A 12,079-nucleotide genomic window follows, 5' to 3' on the forward strand; every position below is an offset into this window, starting at 1 on the left:
TCCCCCCTGCCACGGCAAAGGGGGACCGATGGGCTTCAGGTTACCTGCTCTTCCCTCATCCCCTGCTGAGCCTGTCTTTGTAACCCCATGGATGCCCCATAATGGGTTTTGAGGAAGTTCTCTGCCTTGAGGACACGTCAGACGCAGGCTAGACCTTTTTGCTGCTGTTCCTGGCTCTAAAATTGTCAGTGTTAAATTTCAATAGCATTTGCTATCACTGCCTACCAGTACCACAATGTTGTATTAAGTCTTTGCAGAGAGCACGTGTGGGCCCTGCTGTGTTTTGATTTGTTCATTTTGGGTTCAAAGTCGGAAAAGACAAGGGGGAAGGGGCCCCTTGGCTTTCCAAAACACTCTTCTGCCATAGTAAATCCGCATCACTGGCTACGCCTGTAATCGAAACCCAGGTGATGTCTTAGCAGCAGCCTCACTGTGCCCTCTACACAGTGCTACTCCATTACCGGCTACTCAGTCCTAGGGCAACCACTTCTCTCTGGGGTAAGCCAGGGTGAGGTCAGAGGAGGTGTTCCACATTTGAAAGCTCTCCAAACAACCGAGACACTGGGAGAAGCCACGCACATAAGCAGACAGAGTAAATACAGGAAAAGTTTATTGAATATAAGACGGAGGAAAAAGCCACATTTTTGAAAATGAAATGCTCTCAGTGATTGTGCACAACATGCGCACAGAACACGACACATGCCAAACAAAATCTAGCGGCAGGACCTATTGTTATGCAGATTCTTTATAGCATGAAGGGGACAGATTTTGACTTCTGCTCAACTGTGAGATGCTCTGCTGAGGTTTTTAAGCAAACACAAGAAAAAAGAAAAGCACACATTTTCATTGCCAACGTTCCAAAACCCAAATGTAACAGTGAAAGTTTTTTCTCCTTTGAAGAAGTTGAATCTCATCCAGCAAATGTCAGAAACCTCTGGCAGTATGAGATCCTGCAGAGAAACAATTTAAGTAGACCAGAAGAGAGAAGCCAGGTTAGAAGACCTCCACTCAAAACTATGTCCTGTGTTCCCTCTCCTTCTAACACAGGAAGGGAAATTGCCACCAGCATATCTGTGACATTTTATGATATATAATCCACAAAACCTTAACAAGCAATTCCAGAAAGAACACGTATGTATTTTTAATTTGGTATTATTTCTTCTTAGGAGAGTACACCTCACACGTTTTCCAATTATGACAAAAGTTGTCAGCTGTATCTCATACTCAGCTCCCTTGACTTTATCATGAATCTGGGGACGTTTCACTCCTCACTTGCGAAAAACGATTATGGAAGAACACTGGAGGAAAAACTAAGAAGCATGAGCCAAGCGCAGTTTGACAGCTTAAAATTAGAAGGGAAATAAAAATAACCCCAAATTTATTATTTTTATCTCATGATTAATTTTAAGCCAATCTCATGATTTTCTGGGGACTGGCATGATTTAACATTCGGAGTTGGCAATACGGCATACCATACAAATACATAACCATAAAGAGACCAATTCAAGTTTACTGTGGGGACTATAACTTTGACTTGCCTGACATTTGCACATTTAAACGTCTTAGCCATAACACCAGAGTGTTCAATACCAGAGCGTTAAGGACCTGAATCATCCATGAGATGATTCCTTATGTCTAAATCCTATCCACACAGGCAAGAAAGCACTATTTAGAGTTCTGGTTACTATTTGTGAAGTATTTCAGTTATATTTAAAAAAATATCATTTAAAAAAAAGAAAAAGTTATGGACACCTGCTTTCAACATTGAGCCAAAACACTTCCTGCTACACTGAACTACAGAGTATGCACCACCACTAAGATAAACAATATCAAAGGAAAAAAGTTACGGAAGAAGTACCTGAAGGTACCAGTGGACCTGTAAAAATATTATCTTGAACCAAGACAAAACCTGTAAAAACATACAGATAAACAGAGAGACGAATAGGTATTCTTAAAGCCACTTCATATTTTTGTATTTTAAAATAAAGACTGATTTTTAATTCAAACATTTCTTTCATAGAATAGCATTTCTTGAGTATAGATAGGTTTGGCTTCAAGTATACTGTCATCTGTTAGTTAATGCAAGTATCGGTTTATACATCCTGTGTTTCACATTATCATCTTTGTTCTGCTCCCGCTGTGCCTCGTGGCTAAATAGGTTTTCTGAAAGTCAGTGGCAACAGATGTGCTCAATCCGCAGACAGCAAACGAAATGACTTCTGTAACAATTATAATCGCACCGTTTACAAACTGGCCCATGTCTGGGATAAACCCAGTTCTCTATTACGTCTGCAAATAGTACATCGCATCTTCTCATTTAAAAAAAAAAAAAAAAAAGACCAAATTGATAAATTGATAACTCTGAATTCTAAACATTTGACAGCCTTGGTGTTAAGAGTCACAAAACCTGTTGCCCGGCTTTAATGCACCGAGTCCACAGTATACACTGCGATTGACCTGCGTGAGCTCCCCCTTCACTTTTTGTAACATAAACCAAAATCGGAATCCCTGCCTTGAGGAGTTTACAATAGCAATTATTTCACATGCCTGAATCCTTATGTTTAAAATTATTTTGGTTGCCGAGCCAAGCAGCCAAACATTTCCAAGCCAGATTTACAATGGCTTCTGTAGCCTTAATTCCACTTTCCTAATGTCTGCTTTGTGCCCTGAAACAAGGTCCTGCAGGAAAACCGGCAATGAGATCCGCAAGAGTATAACTAAAAACTGCACCACCATGCACACACACAACGGGGCAGGCGCTAACGCTGTACAGCTTGGGCGTCCCGATACCTCACTCGGAAACCTACCTGCTAATTAATGCCTCTTCCTGTGCCGAACGACCTCGGCGCTTCTTCCTTGCCCCGCAACGCAAGGCGGATCCCGACGCACAAAATGGTGCGAAAGTTACGATGTACAAAATGGTGACACAGCTTCCCTCTCCCGGCGGGTAGGAAGTCCTGACCGTTCCGCGGGAGCCTTATGCCGGAGTCGTATTTCCAGCTGCCACGCTGGCTGGCTGGCCCAAAGGCCCAGCGGGAGTTTCTCGCATTAAATATATAGATAGATAGATAGATATTTGCAGGATTATTTTTTTTTTTTACAGGGGAAGGTGTTAGGCAACCCTAAGCACGGGGTCACCGCTTGCCCCCTCTGTAATTACAAGCGGGCCCATAAACTAACACAGTCAGTGAGGCAGCATCGCGGCAATTAGCATCTTTCAAAGGCAGAAAAACGCTTTTATGTTTAAGCACTGTGGAGCACAGCCTTTTGCCAGTAAAAACAGAGCGTATGTCTCAATTTAAAAGTTTGCTCAGCATGTTTTGTGCTACTTCCTGTGTCTTAAGCATCTGTCTGAACTGCCAAAACAAGTGGGGGGGAAAACACCGCTTTCCTTTGCTTACGAGCGGCAAAAAACAGGGTGAAATGGAAGTTCTTGTCCTCGTGCATGTTATTCTGCAGTTGCGGGGGAAAAGGTTATTTCAACAGTAACTGGTGGAGAAGTAGCGACAGCAAACTTCCCAGTAATTTACAGGACCTCTCCACAGAAAGGCTGTCTCTAACATCTGTATTGCGAGCAAAAGGAAGCACAGAATCTCGTCTCAGAACTTAGCAGTTATTACCAAGTAAAAGGTTTCTGGTTCAACTGCAGAATAATACATTTTCTAACTTTTCATAAGCTTCTAAGCTTTTCTGCTGGCTTCAGAGGCTAAATAACCTAAAACTGGGACAAACAAGCCTCAGTTGTCAAACTGATTTGACAACCTATTTTTTACATTTTGCGACTTTGATGGAAAAGCCACTTGTTTTTCTCTTCCTCCTTAATAGTCCTGTGTAAGCTGCAGTCTTCAAAATTTCACTTCTAATCTCTCTCATTTTGAAGTTTTCCAGTTCAGTTCTGACTACCCACTGCCTGTATCTCTATTAAATCTTTCCTACTGTTTATAATGGAAAACAAATTCAGCCCGTATAATTTTAGCTGGCTCTCCAGCTATTCTTCAAACGGAAGACAATATACACTCAACTACTGACTTGTTAAAAACAAAAAAATGTGCACACATGCATGCACACACATTCACGCCAAGCCCAGGCCATTGCCAAAAAAAAAAAAAAAAGAAAGAAAGGAAAAAAAAAAGGTATTTTAAAGGTATTTTTCCATTACACAGGTAGCGCATATACAAACCAGTTCTCTATGATATACGTGTTTTACGGCCATGAAGATGAAAAACGGTCAAAACTCTGCCCTAAATTAAACAAATTGATCCCCATCTTTACCCCTTTACCAAAATAATTTACTAAGGCTTAAGAAGCGAGCAGACTCAGGGCTGGGATGTCGTACAGCCCATATATTAACTCAGTCGGCAATAAATCTCCCCTTACTCTCCATACTACTTTCTTAAATAGCTCACTATAAAGCCCCAACCTAATTAAAAACAGCTTTCTCGGCAACAGTGGCCTTGATTTCACTTATTTACACATTAACTGCAGCCTCCGTTTGGCCAATCCAGTCTATTCCCTGTACCACGCAGGGCCTTTTATCTGCCCTGGACAGCATTTTCTCCAGCAGATGAAGTAGATGCCGATTGATTTGCTGTCGAGCATGGTAAATTAATAGCAACAAATTGCTGAGGGCCCCATCTCGCTGCTCCACCATGCTTCGGCAGTTTTGCTTTATTTGCTCCATGATGGGCAGCAGTCAGGCCTCTTCAAGTCAATTTCTTCTTAACAACCTGCAATACTTTTCAATGGCGAAAATAGAGCCGTTCCTTGTAAGTCAGAAATCAATATCCTATTGCCCTTAGAAAATGCTAAACAAGCAGTATTGGCAATCCACTTGGTACTAGAGGGTATCAGATATAATGCAAATCCATACTGCTTCCCTCCTCGTAGTTATTACAGTTTGCTAAAAGGTTCCTAATGCCATTTATCATCATTTACCATCGACTACTGCAGCTATGATTATGATATCCTATCAGCTAGCAGAGCCCTTTCATTTCTATCCAATTAATATTTTAGCAGCACTCAAATGGTTGTTGCCCAAGTCTTGTAATAAAATTTACATGGATTGGACTGATTTTTTTTTTTTAACTGTGATCTTAAAAAGTCATTTCATTTATTTTTTAATGCCCAGCTCCTTAAAAGATCTGAATTCTCTTTCAAAAATGCTGAAATTCAACATCCCAGCATGCGAATTAGTTGAAGGATGGAGGTCTAACCAAAAAGAGCGACTCAGAATTTACGTATTGCTACCTCCAAAAAACATAATCAAAGGACAAAGTAAATGCTGTATCCTATTTATGCTTTCCATCAGTCTCATTCACAAATATCTGTTGTCTGTAGCCAAATACAGGCACTTATTTTAAGTGACAATTACAATTCTGAATTAAAACCTTCAGCAAGCATGTTTGATTACAGCGATTTAAATGAACTGTTTACCATAACCTTAAAACAGCCTAATTTCAGAAATTAAACCAAATGACCACCACCACCAAATACCAACAGTATATTAGAAACACAGAGCAGTACGACAACTCTTCATTCATAAACTATCCGCTGAGCCTCTTAAATGTTAAAAAAGCAACTTAGTAAGAAACGGGCATCTTCAGACCACACTCAAACGTTCACATTTATGCTACCGAAATTTTAAACTGTAGCGAAGTATCTGTTCATACTGTGACCCCAAACCCCTCAAGTCAATGCCTTCCTTTTTTTTTTTTTTTTTTTGAACGTGTCTATTTTGAAGCTCTATTGATCCTAGAACAGAATATCAAAAATTAGCTTACTATTTTGGGCTGTAACACCACATGTCATAACATACCCCACACTTGTCTTTAAAAAAAAAAAATACAAATGACTAATTCTACCAGTCTAATGCTATTTACTCAGTTACCAAAATTTAAATTAATTATGTTCTCAAACATAATTGTTAAAAATTGGCAACATTATGCAGGCTTAATTAAGATTAAATCCAATTTACTAAATGTACTTTAATTGGTACTAATTACATTAGCTTTCCTTTCAGAATGACAAATTCCCCATAGGTTTCACTTTAATAGTCTTCTATCAAAATCAACACAGGATGACTGATGATGAGCATCACATGGGGGGTGGGAAAAAGAGATGCTCTTCCCCCTCCTCCCCCCCTCCCCGTCCGCCCCCCCAGACACACAGGCACACTCACTACCGCTGCTCTCTGCGCGTTTATCCTTTTATCAATTTGCTAAGTCACAGAGTCATGACTCCATCACAGCCATCATTTTCTGTTCCAGTGAAAAATTTCTCTAAAAATAAATACTCTGTGGCTGGGAGCAGCCAAGAAGAACAGAAGCTTTAACAGAAAAATACACAAAGGTTTCAAATATCAGGGCCACCAATTACTAGGGTACTTCCAAGGACTCCAGGGAGTCCTGCTCTTGAACCCTTTGAGACGCAAATCTAATAAGTGAATAAGCCTAACCTGATCTTGAGAACTAGGCCCAATTACGCCGAAGGGCAACTTCACTGCATTATTGCCTGCTTTCCATTACAAGGGCATCCAGCGAGTACATCTGGAAAAGAACCTGAGAGGAACCAAGGCTGTCTGCCCAGAAAAACAAATAAAGACAGATATGCCTCTGTGCTAAAGTGAAAAAAAGAAAGAAAATATAATAAGTAGGTGGTTTGCAGGGCTGTCTGTATTTCATAATGTGATAAACTGCCCTCAGGATTTTTGATATGATTGAATTTAGAAAGCTGGGGGGGGGGGGGGGAGTTGAAGGAAAAAAAAAAAAAAAAAAAAAAAAGGGTGAATCACTCAATTTCAGCCGAGTAGAATTCAAAGATGGGAGAGGAAGAAAAGGAAATTTAAGGTGGAAGACTAAAAAAGCTTGACGCGCATCAAATGAAGCAATCAACGCTATCTATGTAATGTATCAAAATGGACCCTAACGCTGTGATCATAAAGCAAGATGGAAAATATTTTGCCGTTGCTGAAGCAAGAGGAGAAAGGAAGAAAAAAAAAAAAACAAAACACCAAACCACTGTGGCAATAGAAGGGGAGACATGACAGAGATTAAATTGATATCAGATTTAAGAATGATAGCGAACAAGTTTCTTAGCCACAGATAATTTGAATCAACATCTGACAAAATATTTAAATGTTTTGCATGAGAGTACAATCCTAAACTACTAATTTGAACAGACTGAACAGTAATGGAAAAAGGTGTTTAATTAAAACGCAGTCCTTTGTAATCCCCACACTTAGTTGTAACTATTCAATTTCTGCAGAATATCACTGACGACTCCATCACCATAACTGTATACAATTTCTGAAGTAAAGCATTTAGAAATTAGAAGTTAAAAGGGCTTTTGCTGTGGGTTTCCCCCCCTCCGCTTAAAACAATTTAATTACACTTTGCACTTGCAAGCTGATTTTGTCCCACAGAATTTTGTGCAGTCGGTGTAAGCCTACATACAACTAATTGCTGTAAAAACAGGGTACGTAGAAATATAAACAAGTTTGACTGCTATGCCTGCTTTCAAACGCCTGTAAGAATTTGCTACGTAGGTGGCCTGTAAGGACTCTGGTCTTTGTGAATTGTTTCTTTATCTACTACTTTACTATTTGGTTGGGGTTTTTTGATTTGGTTTTTTTTTTTTTCCTCTTTTTTTTTTTTAAGTGGGACCTGACACAATCTGGCTATTCATTTGAGAACAGACCCAACACCTCTGAGAGCCTATGACCAGTCTTTCCACCAGCACCTGTGACCTGAATCAGGTCCAGACAGTCAGCAGGTATGTACATACAGTCTGATCAGCTGCAATCACAGCCTCTTCCTCTCAACCATTTGTTAAACGCACTTGTTGACTCTTCACAGCTAGGTATCTGTGAGGAGGACATCTGAATTCAATAGGTCTACGTATATGTCTGTAAATTAACATGGATGTACAAGGTCCCATAAGTCTGGAGCTGTGGATGCAAAATGCTTTGAGGAGGGAAGTGCCACCGTCTTCATGTTTGTATGCCATCTAGCGCAAATGGCCCTAATCAGTACTGTGGCATTGGGATGCTAATGGAATACAAAATATAATAAATAACATGAAAAAAACATTTGACTTGTATGTCTGCTCTCAACAAGATAAAGAAATCCTATTTCCACAACCCAGAGAAGTTCCAAATCCCTAACTTTGAACAGAAATGCGTACAAACCAATTTTCTGATGGTCTTTCTTCTCCCATCCAACCATTTCTTTATTTCTGCAGTTTACACTCCCCAGCAACGCTGGCGAATTGCTCAACCGTTTGCTAAAATGAGTTGTCAGTATTAAACTCCACCATATAAAAAGTTCCCTCACTGGAAAAGAGGTCAGATGTTTAATTCATTCTCCTCTAGAGAAGGTTAAAAACACACATTACTGAATAAGAAACTCTGATTTACACTACCATGCTCCATCTGACTAATCTCCTGCTAATCTTGGCCTAAGTGCTAGACTTCAAGGCACAAAACCGAGCATGCTAACGTCCTCGCAGAAAGCTCATTTACTCTTTCGTGTTTGAGATGCTAAGACACTGGTTTTGGACAAAGGTCCAAGTAAGCAGCCAGAGGGAAACAGGAACATGGCTGTGCATCAATTGCTTTTGTAGCTCCAGCTCAAATCAGCCCAGGTTAACCGAAGAGAACAGCCTTTTCCGCACGCAAATACAAATCCCTTGACAACTCATATATGCATTCGTGATGTCGCTGCCATCCCAAAAAAGTAAACCTCGAAGGTTTAAGGCCGGAGGGACCTGAAGGTACAACCCACATATCCATCCCTACTCACAGACACCCCCTCCCCCCGCGGTGCAGGACCCCTTTGGCATGTGCGGAGATCGCACGTGGACAGTCAACCACATAACACGCAACTGGTCACCAACGCCGTGATCTACGCAGAGCCCATACGCCGTTACGCGAGACGAAAGTTTCAGGGCCAGCTTAAGTATCCAAAAAAAAAAAAACCAAAAAAACCCCAAAAATATGCACCACGCACCTAAGCATGCAATTAAAGCAAGTCACACAGAACACGCACCTGGTTTAAGACTGAGGGGAGAAATTACACAGAGCATTCTTACACGAAACAAAGTATCGACCTACCTGTTTATGCATCTCTATATTCAGACCATAGGACATCTCGTAATACTAGGAAAGAAGAAAATTACTCTATTAGACCTTGCAATCATGAAAACCATTCCAAAATTCACTTTGACTCAAGCATCATCTGTACAAAGACATACAGACCTAAAAACATTTACTGGCCTTGAAGAGCTCAGAGAAATTTGAAACGGCATTTCACAGCAACCTTTTGTTTGCTTTTTTTTTTTGCTTTTTTACTTTATCTACGTTGCTGCGTGTCAAATTTACAAAGAACGGCCATAAAAGAAAGAAAAAAAAAAAAAAAAGACAACATAAAATAATCACGAAAAGTAATCACAACCAGAGTTAAAGATTAGAAACAGAAAAAAAGCCACACAGAAAACGCTCAAGATTTTATTCCCTAGCACACATAAAAGATGCCAAAAAAAACGCCCGAAGTGCTTGAAGCCAGACACACATATAAATCAGCAATGTCTAACAGACCGGTTATTCAATATTTTAAATTAAAAACACAAAGAAAAGCTACAATTAAATTGCAGGGATGCAAAAAATGAAAGCGCAGGGAAATCCAGAGCCAAAGCAGACACACCAATCTAAGTACGCCCTGTCGTGCCCGAGTATTGCGGGGAACTCAGCTCAGTGTGTAATGTTAGCACCAAAACAATCTCCAAGACTTAGGCATATCAGGCATGACAAAGACAACTGCGAGCCTTAACATTTGCTTGTGCTCTGGGTTAAGAATTTTTCAAGGTTATTTACTCTTTTCTGTAAATACAAGAGTATCATTTGCCATGTTCGTATGGAAAAGGGCTACTACTTCATACATGTGTAAGAGAGCAGATAGCAGGAGCTCCTCTGGCGTTACGATCCACCACGCAATTACGTATTTAGAGATGTCTTCCTGCACGCACGTTATTCAACCAGGCAGACCACAACCATTGAGGAAATCCCTTTCACAGCTGAGATCCCTGCCATTCTGAAATTAGCGAAACAATGAACCCACTGCCAAGGTGCTACAGTTCTTCTAGGAAGCGGGCTTCGGGTTTATACATGTACACGTACAATTTTGGCTTACTCCCATCACAGAAAAAAAAAAAAATATATTATCCAGAAGCGTTTTACAGAGATGTGCTCATTGGGAAAAGTCAGCAAAAGAGAAAACATTATCCCCAGGTACACTACGAAAGTTGTACACGGTTTTAAAGGGCTGACAAGGAATCTACTAGCACTGGAAGAAATATCCCCAATTGCTTAAAACGTTAAAAAGCAGGTTTCACGTGGAAACTAACTGCTGCAAACAAGTTATAAGACCCTGAAACTAAGGATTTATAATGGAAGCACTGCTGCAACCTCAACAACAGCAGCACTACTATAATCTTTCCGTTCGCCTCCAGCAATCCAAGTATATTTCGGTCTCAGTATACCAAGCTAATAGACATTTTGAATTTGTTATGCAGCTTGCTTACCATGACATAATGTCGCTGCATCTCTGTCTTCTCACTGGCCAGTTTTTCACATTCTAGCTTTAAACTGTTCAAGACATAAAAAGGAAAAAGCATGGGTACTTCATAACACAAAATTGACATTCTTCTCAGCACAGGTTACTCCCCTTTTCAAGCATTCCTCCGACACACAAACAGAAATGTGCATTCCAGCTCTTGCTTGGGAGTTCAGGGTGGGGTTTGTACTTTTCCTCTTTCGAGACATACTGTGCAACATCCTCATCTCCTAAGCAAACTGCACACAGCATACAGGAGAGTATTTTTCTCCAACAAAAAAAAAAAAAAACAACAACGGTTCACAGAAGAAGCACGCAGGGGTTCATACCTATAACAAGCTTGAGAAGCCACTTACAAATCCATAATTTGGATTTCGGAGTTTTTATTTGAATGAGTTTTAGAAACACCTCTTGCTTTCACTCAACCCACAGAGGAATCAAACGTGTATCACCACTTCAAGGAGCAAAAAGTTGCTGGGTTATTTTTTTTTTTTTTCCTGTTACTGATGTCAGAACTGCAAGGAAAACACTGCAGGTAATTTAAGGAATACCATGGTAAACATGAACACCTCCGCTGGTTTTTCTGTTTGTTTTCAGAAGCCCGCTAAGCAATCCTGCCAGAAGTCACTTGTCACTTTGAGGACACAGCGCTCTTCCACCTAAGGATAATGAAATAGCTCGCCGCCTCACTTCCAGGTTATCAGCACTTGACATGTCAATGAAAGGCGCGAGGGGGCCGAGCCAAGACAAGATGCGCGTCCTGAGCGGCATTTTGAAGAAAAGCAGAGGACAAGCCCAGTCATCCACATATTCTTCCATTAACACCCCCCAAAAAAAAAAAAAGCAAACAACCAAAAAAAAAAACCAAAACCCAAAAAACAACGCAAAAAAAACAACCACCACCAACCGGAGCGTGAGGAAAAAGGAGAAAATCCGCTCGCACCGTTCGGCTCGAGGCCCCTGTGCGCCCCCGGCACCGAGCGGCAGCGGGATGCGGAGGGTCCGGCGGGCGACCGCCCGGCCGGGGTGGGTTCGCCCGCCGCCCGGTCTCCGCCGGGGGTGTCCCGACGTCCCCACCCCGGCGGGCAGCGGCAGTAGGAAAGCGGCAAGAAGCGATTCCGCGCGGGGCTGGGGGAAAGTAAAGCAGCGTTTACCTGTGGTACTGAGCCTGCAAAAACTGAAACTCCTCCTTAATCCGATCGCAGGACTCGGAAATGGTGAATTTAAAGGGCTGCGCTGGCTGGTGAGGAGCCTGCAAGCAAGCAACAGCGGGTCTTTTAATCGCCCCCTCTCGCCCGCCCGTGGCTCCCCCCCGCCCGACGACCCCCCGCCCGCCCGCGGCGGCCCTCGCACCCGGGACCAGCGGAGGCACAGCCCCCCCCACCTCCCCACCGGCCCCTCGCCCGCCCGGGGGCGGCGGCGCGGTGCCCCGAAGCGCCCCGGGCTGTTGCCCCGACGGTGCGGGTCCGCCG

General features: G+C 41.9%; 1 protein-coding gene across 3 annotated transcripts in view; it reads right to left on the reverse strand.

Annotated features, from left to right (window-relative positions):
• The window catches only part of LOC309683722 (transducin-like enhancer protein 4), a 101,002-nt gene extending 89,171 nt beyond the window's left edge, over positions 1 to 11,831 (reverse strand). For all 3 annotated transcript variants that reach the window (XM_082498045.1, XM_082498044.1, XM_082498043.1), the window contains exons 1-3: positions 11,762 to 11,831; positions 10,576 to 10,639; positions 9,110 to 9,154 (exon numbers count right to left, since the gene is read on the reverse strand). In XM_082498045.1, coding sequence (XP_082354171.1) covers positions 9,110 to 9,154; positions 10,576 to 10,596 — 66 coding nt within the window. In that variant the 5' untranslated portion in view covers positions 10,597 to 10,639; positions 11,762 to 11,831. The remainder of the gene's footprint in view (positions 1 to 9,109; positions 9,155 to 10,575; positions 10,640 to 11,761) is intronic.
• Positions 11,832 to 12,079: the final 248 nt, after the last annotated feature.

Source organism: Vanellus vanellus, assembly GCF_965231255.1.
Source record: "Vanellus vanellus genome assembly, chromosome: Z".
Lineage (NCBI taxonomy): Eukaryota > Metazoa > Chordata > Aves > Charadriiformes > Charadriidae > Vanellus > Vanellus vanellus.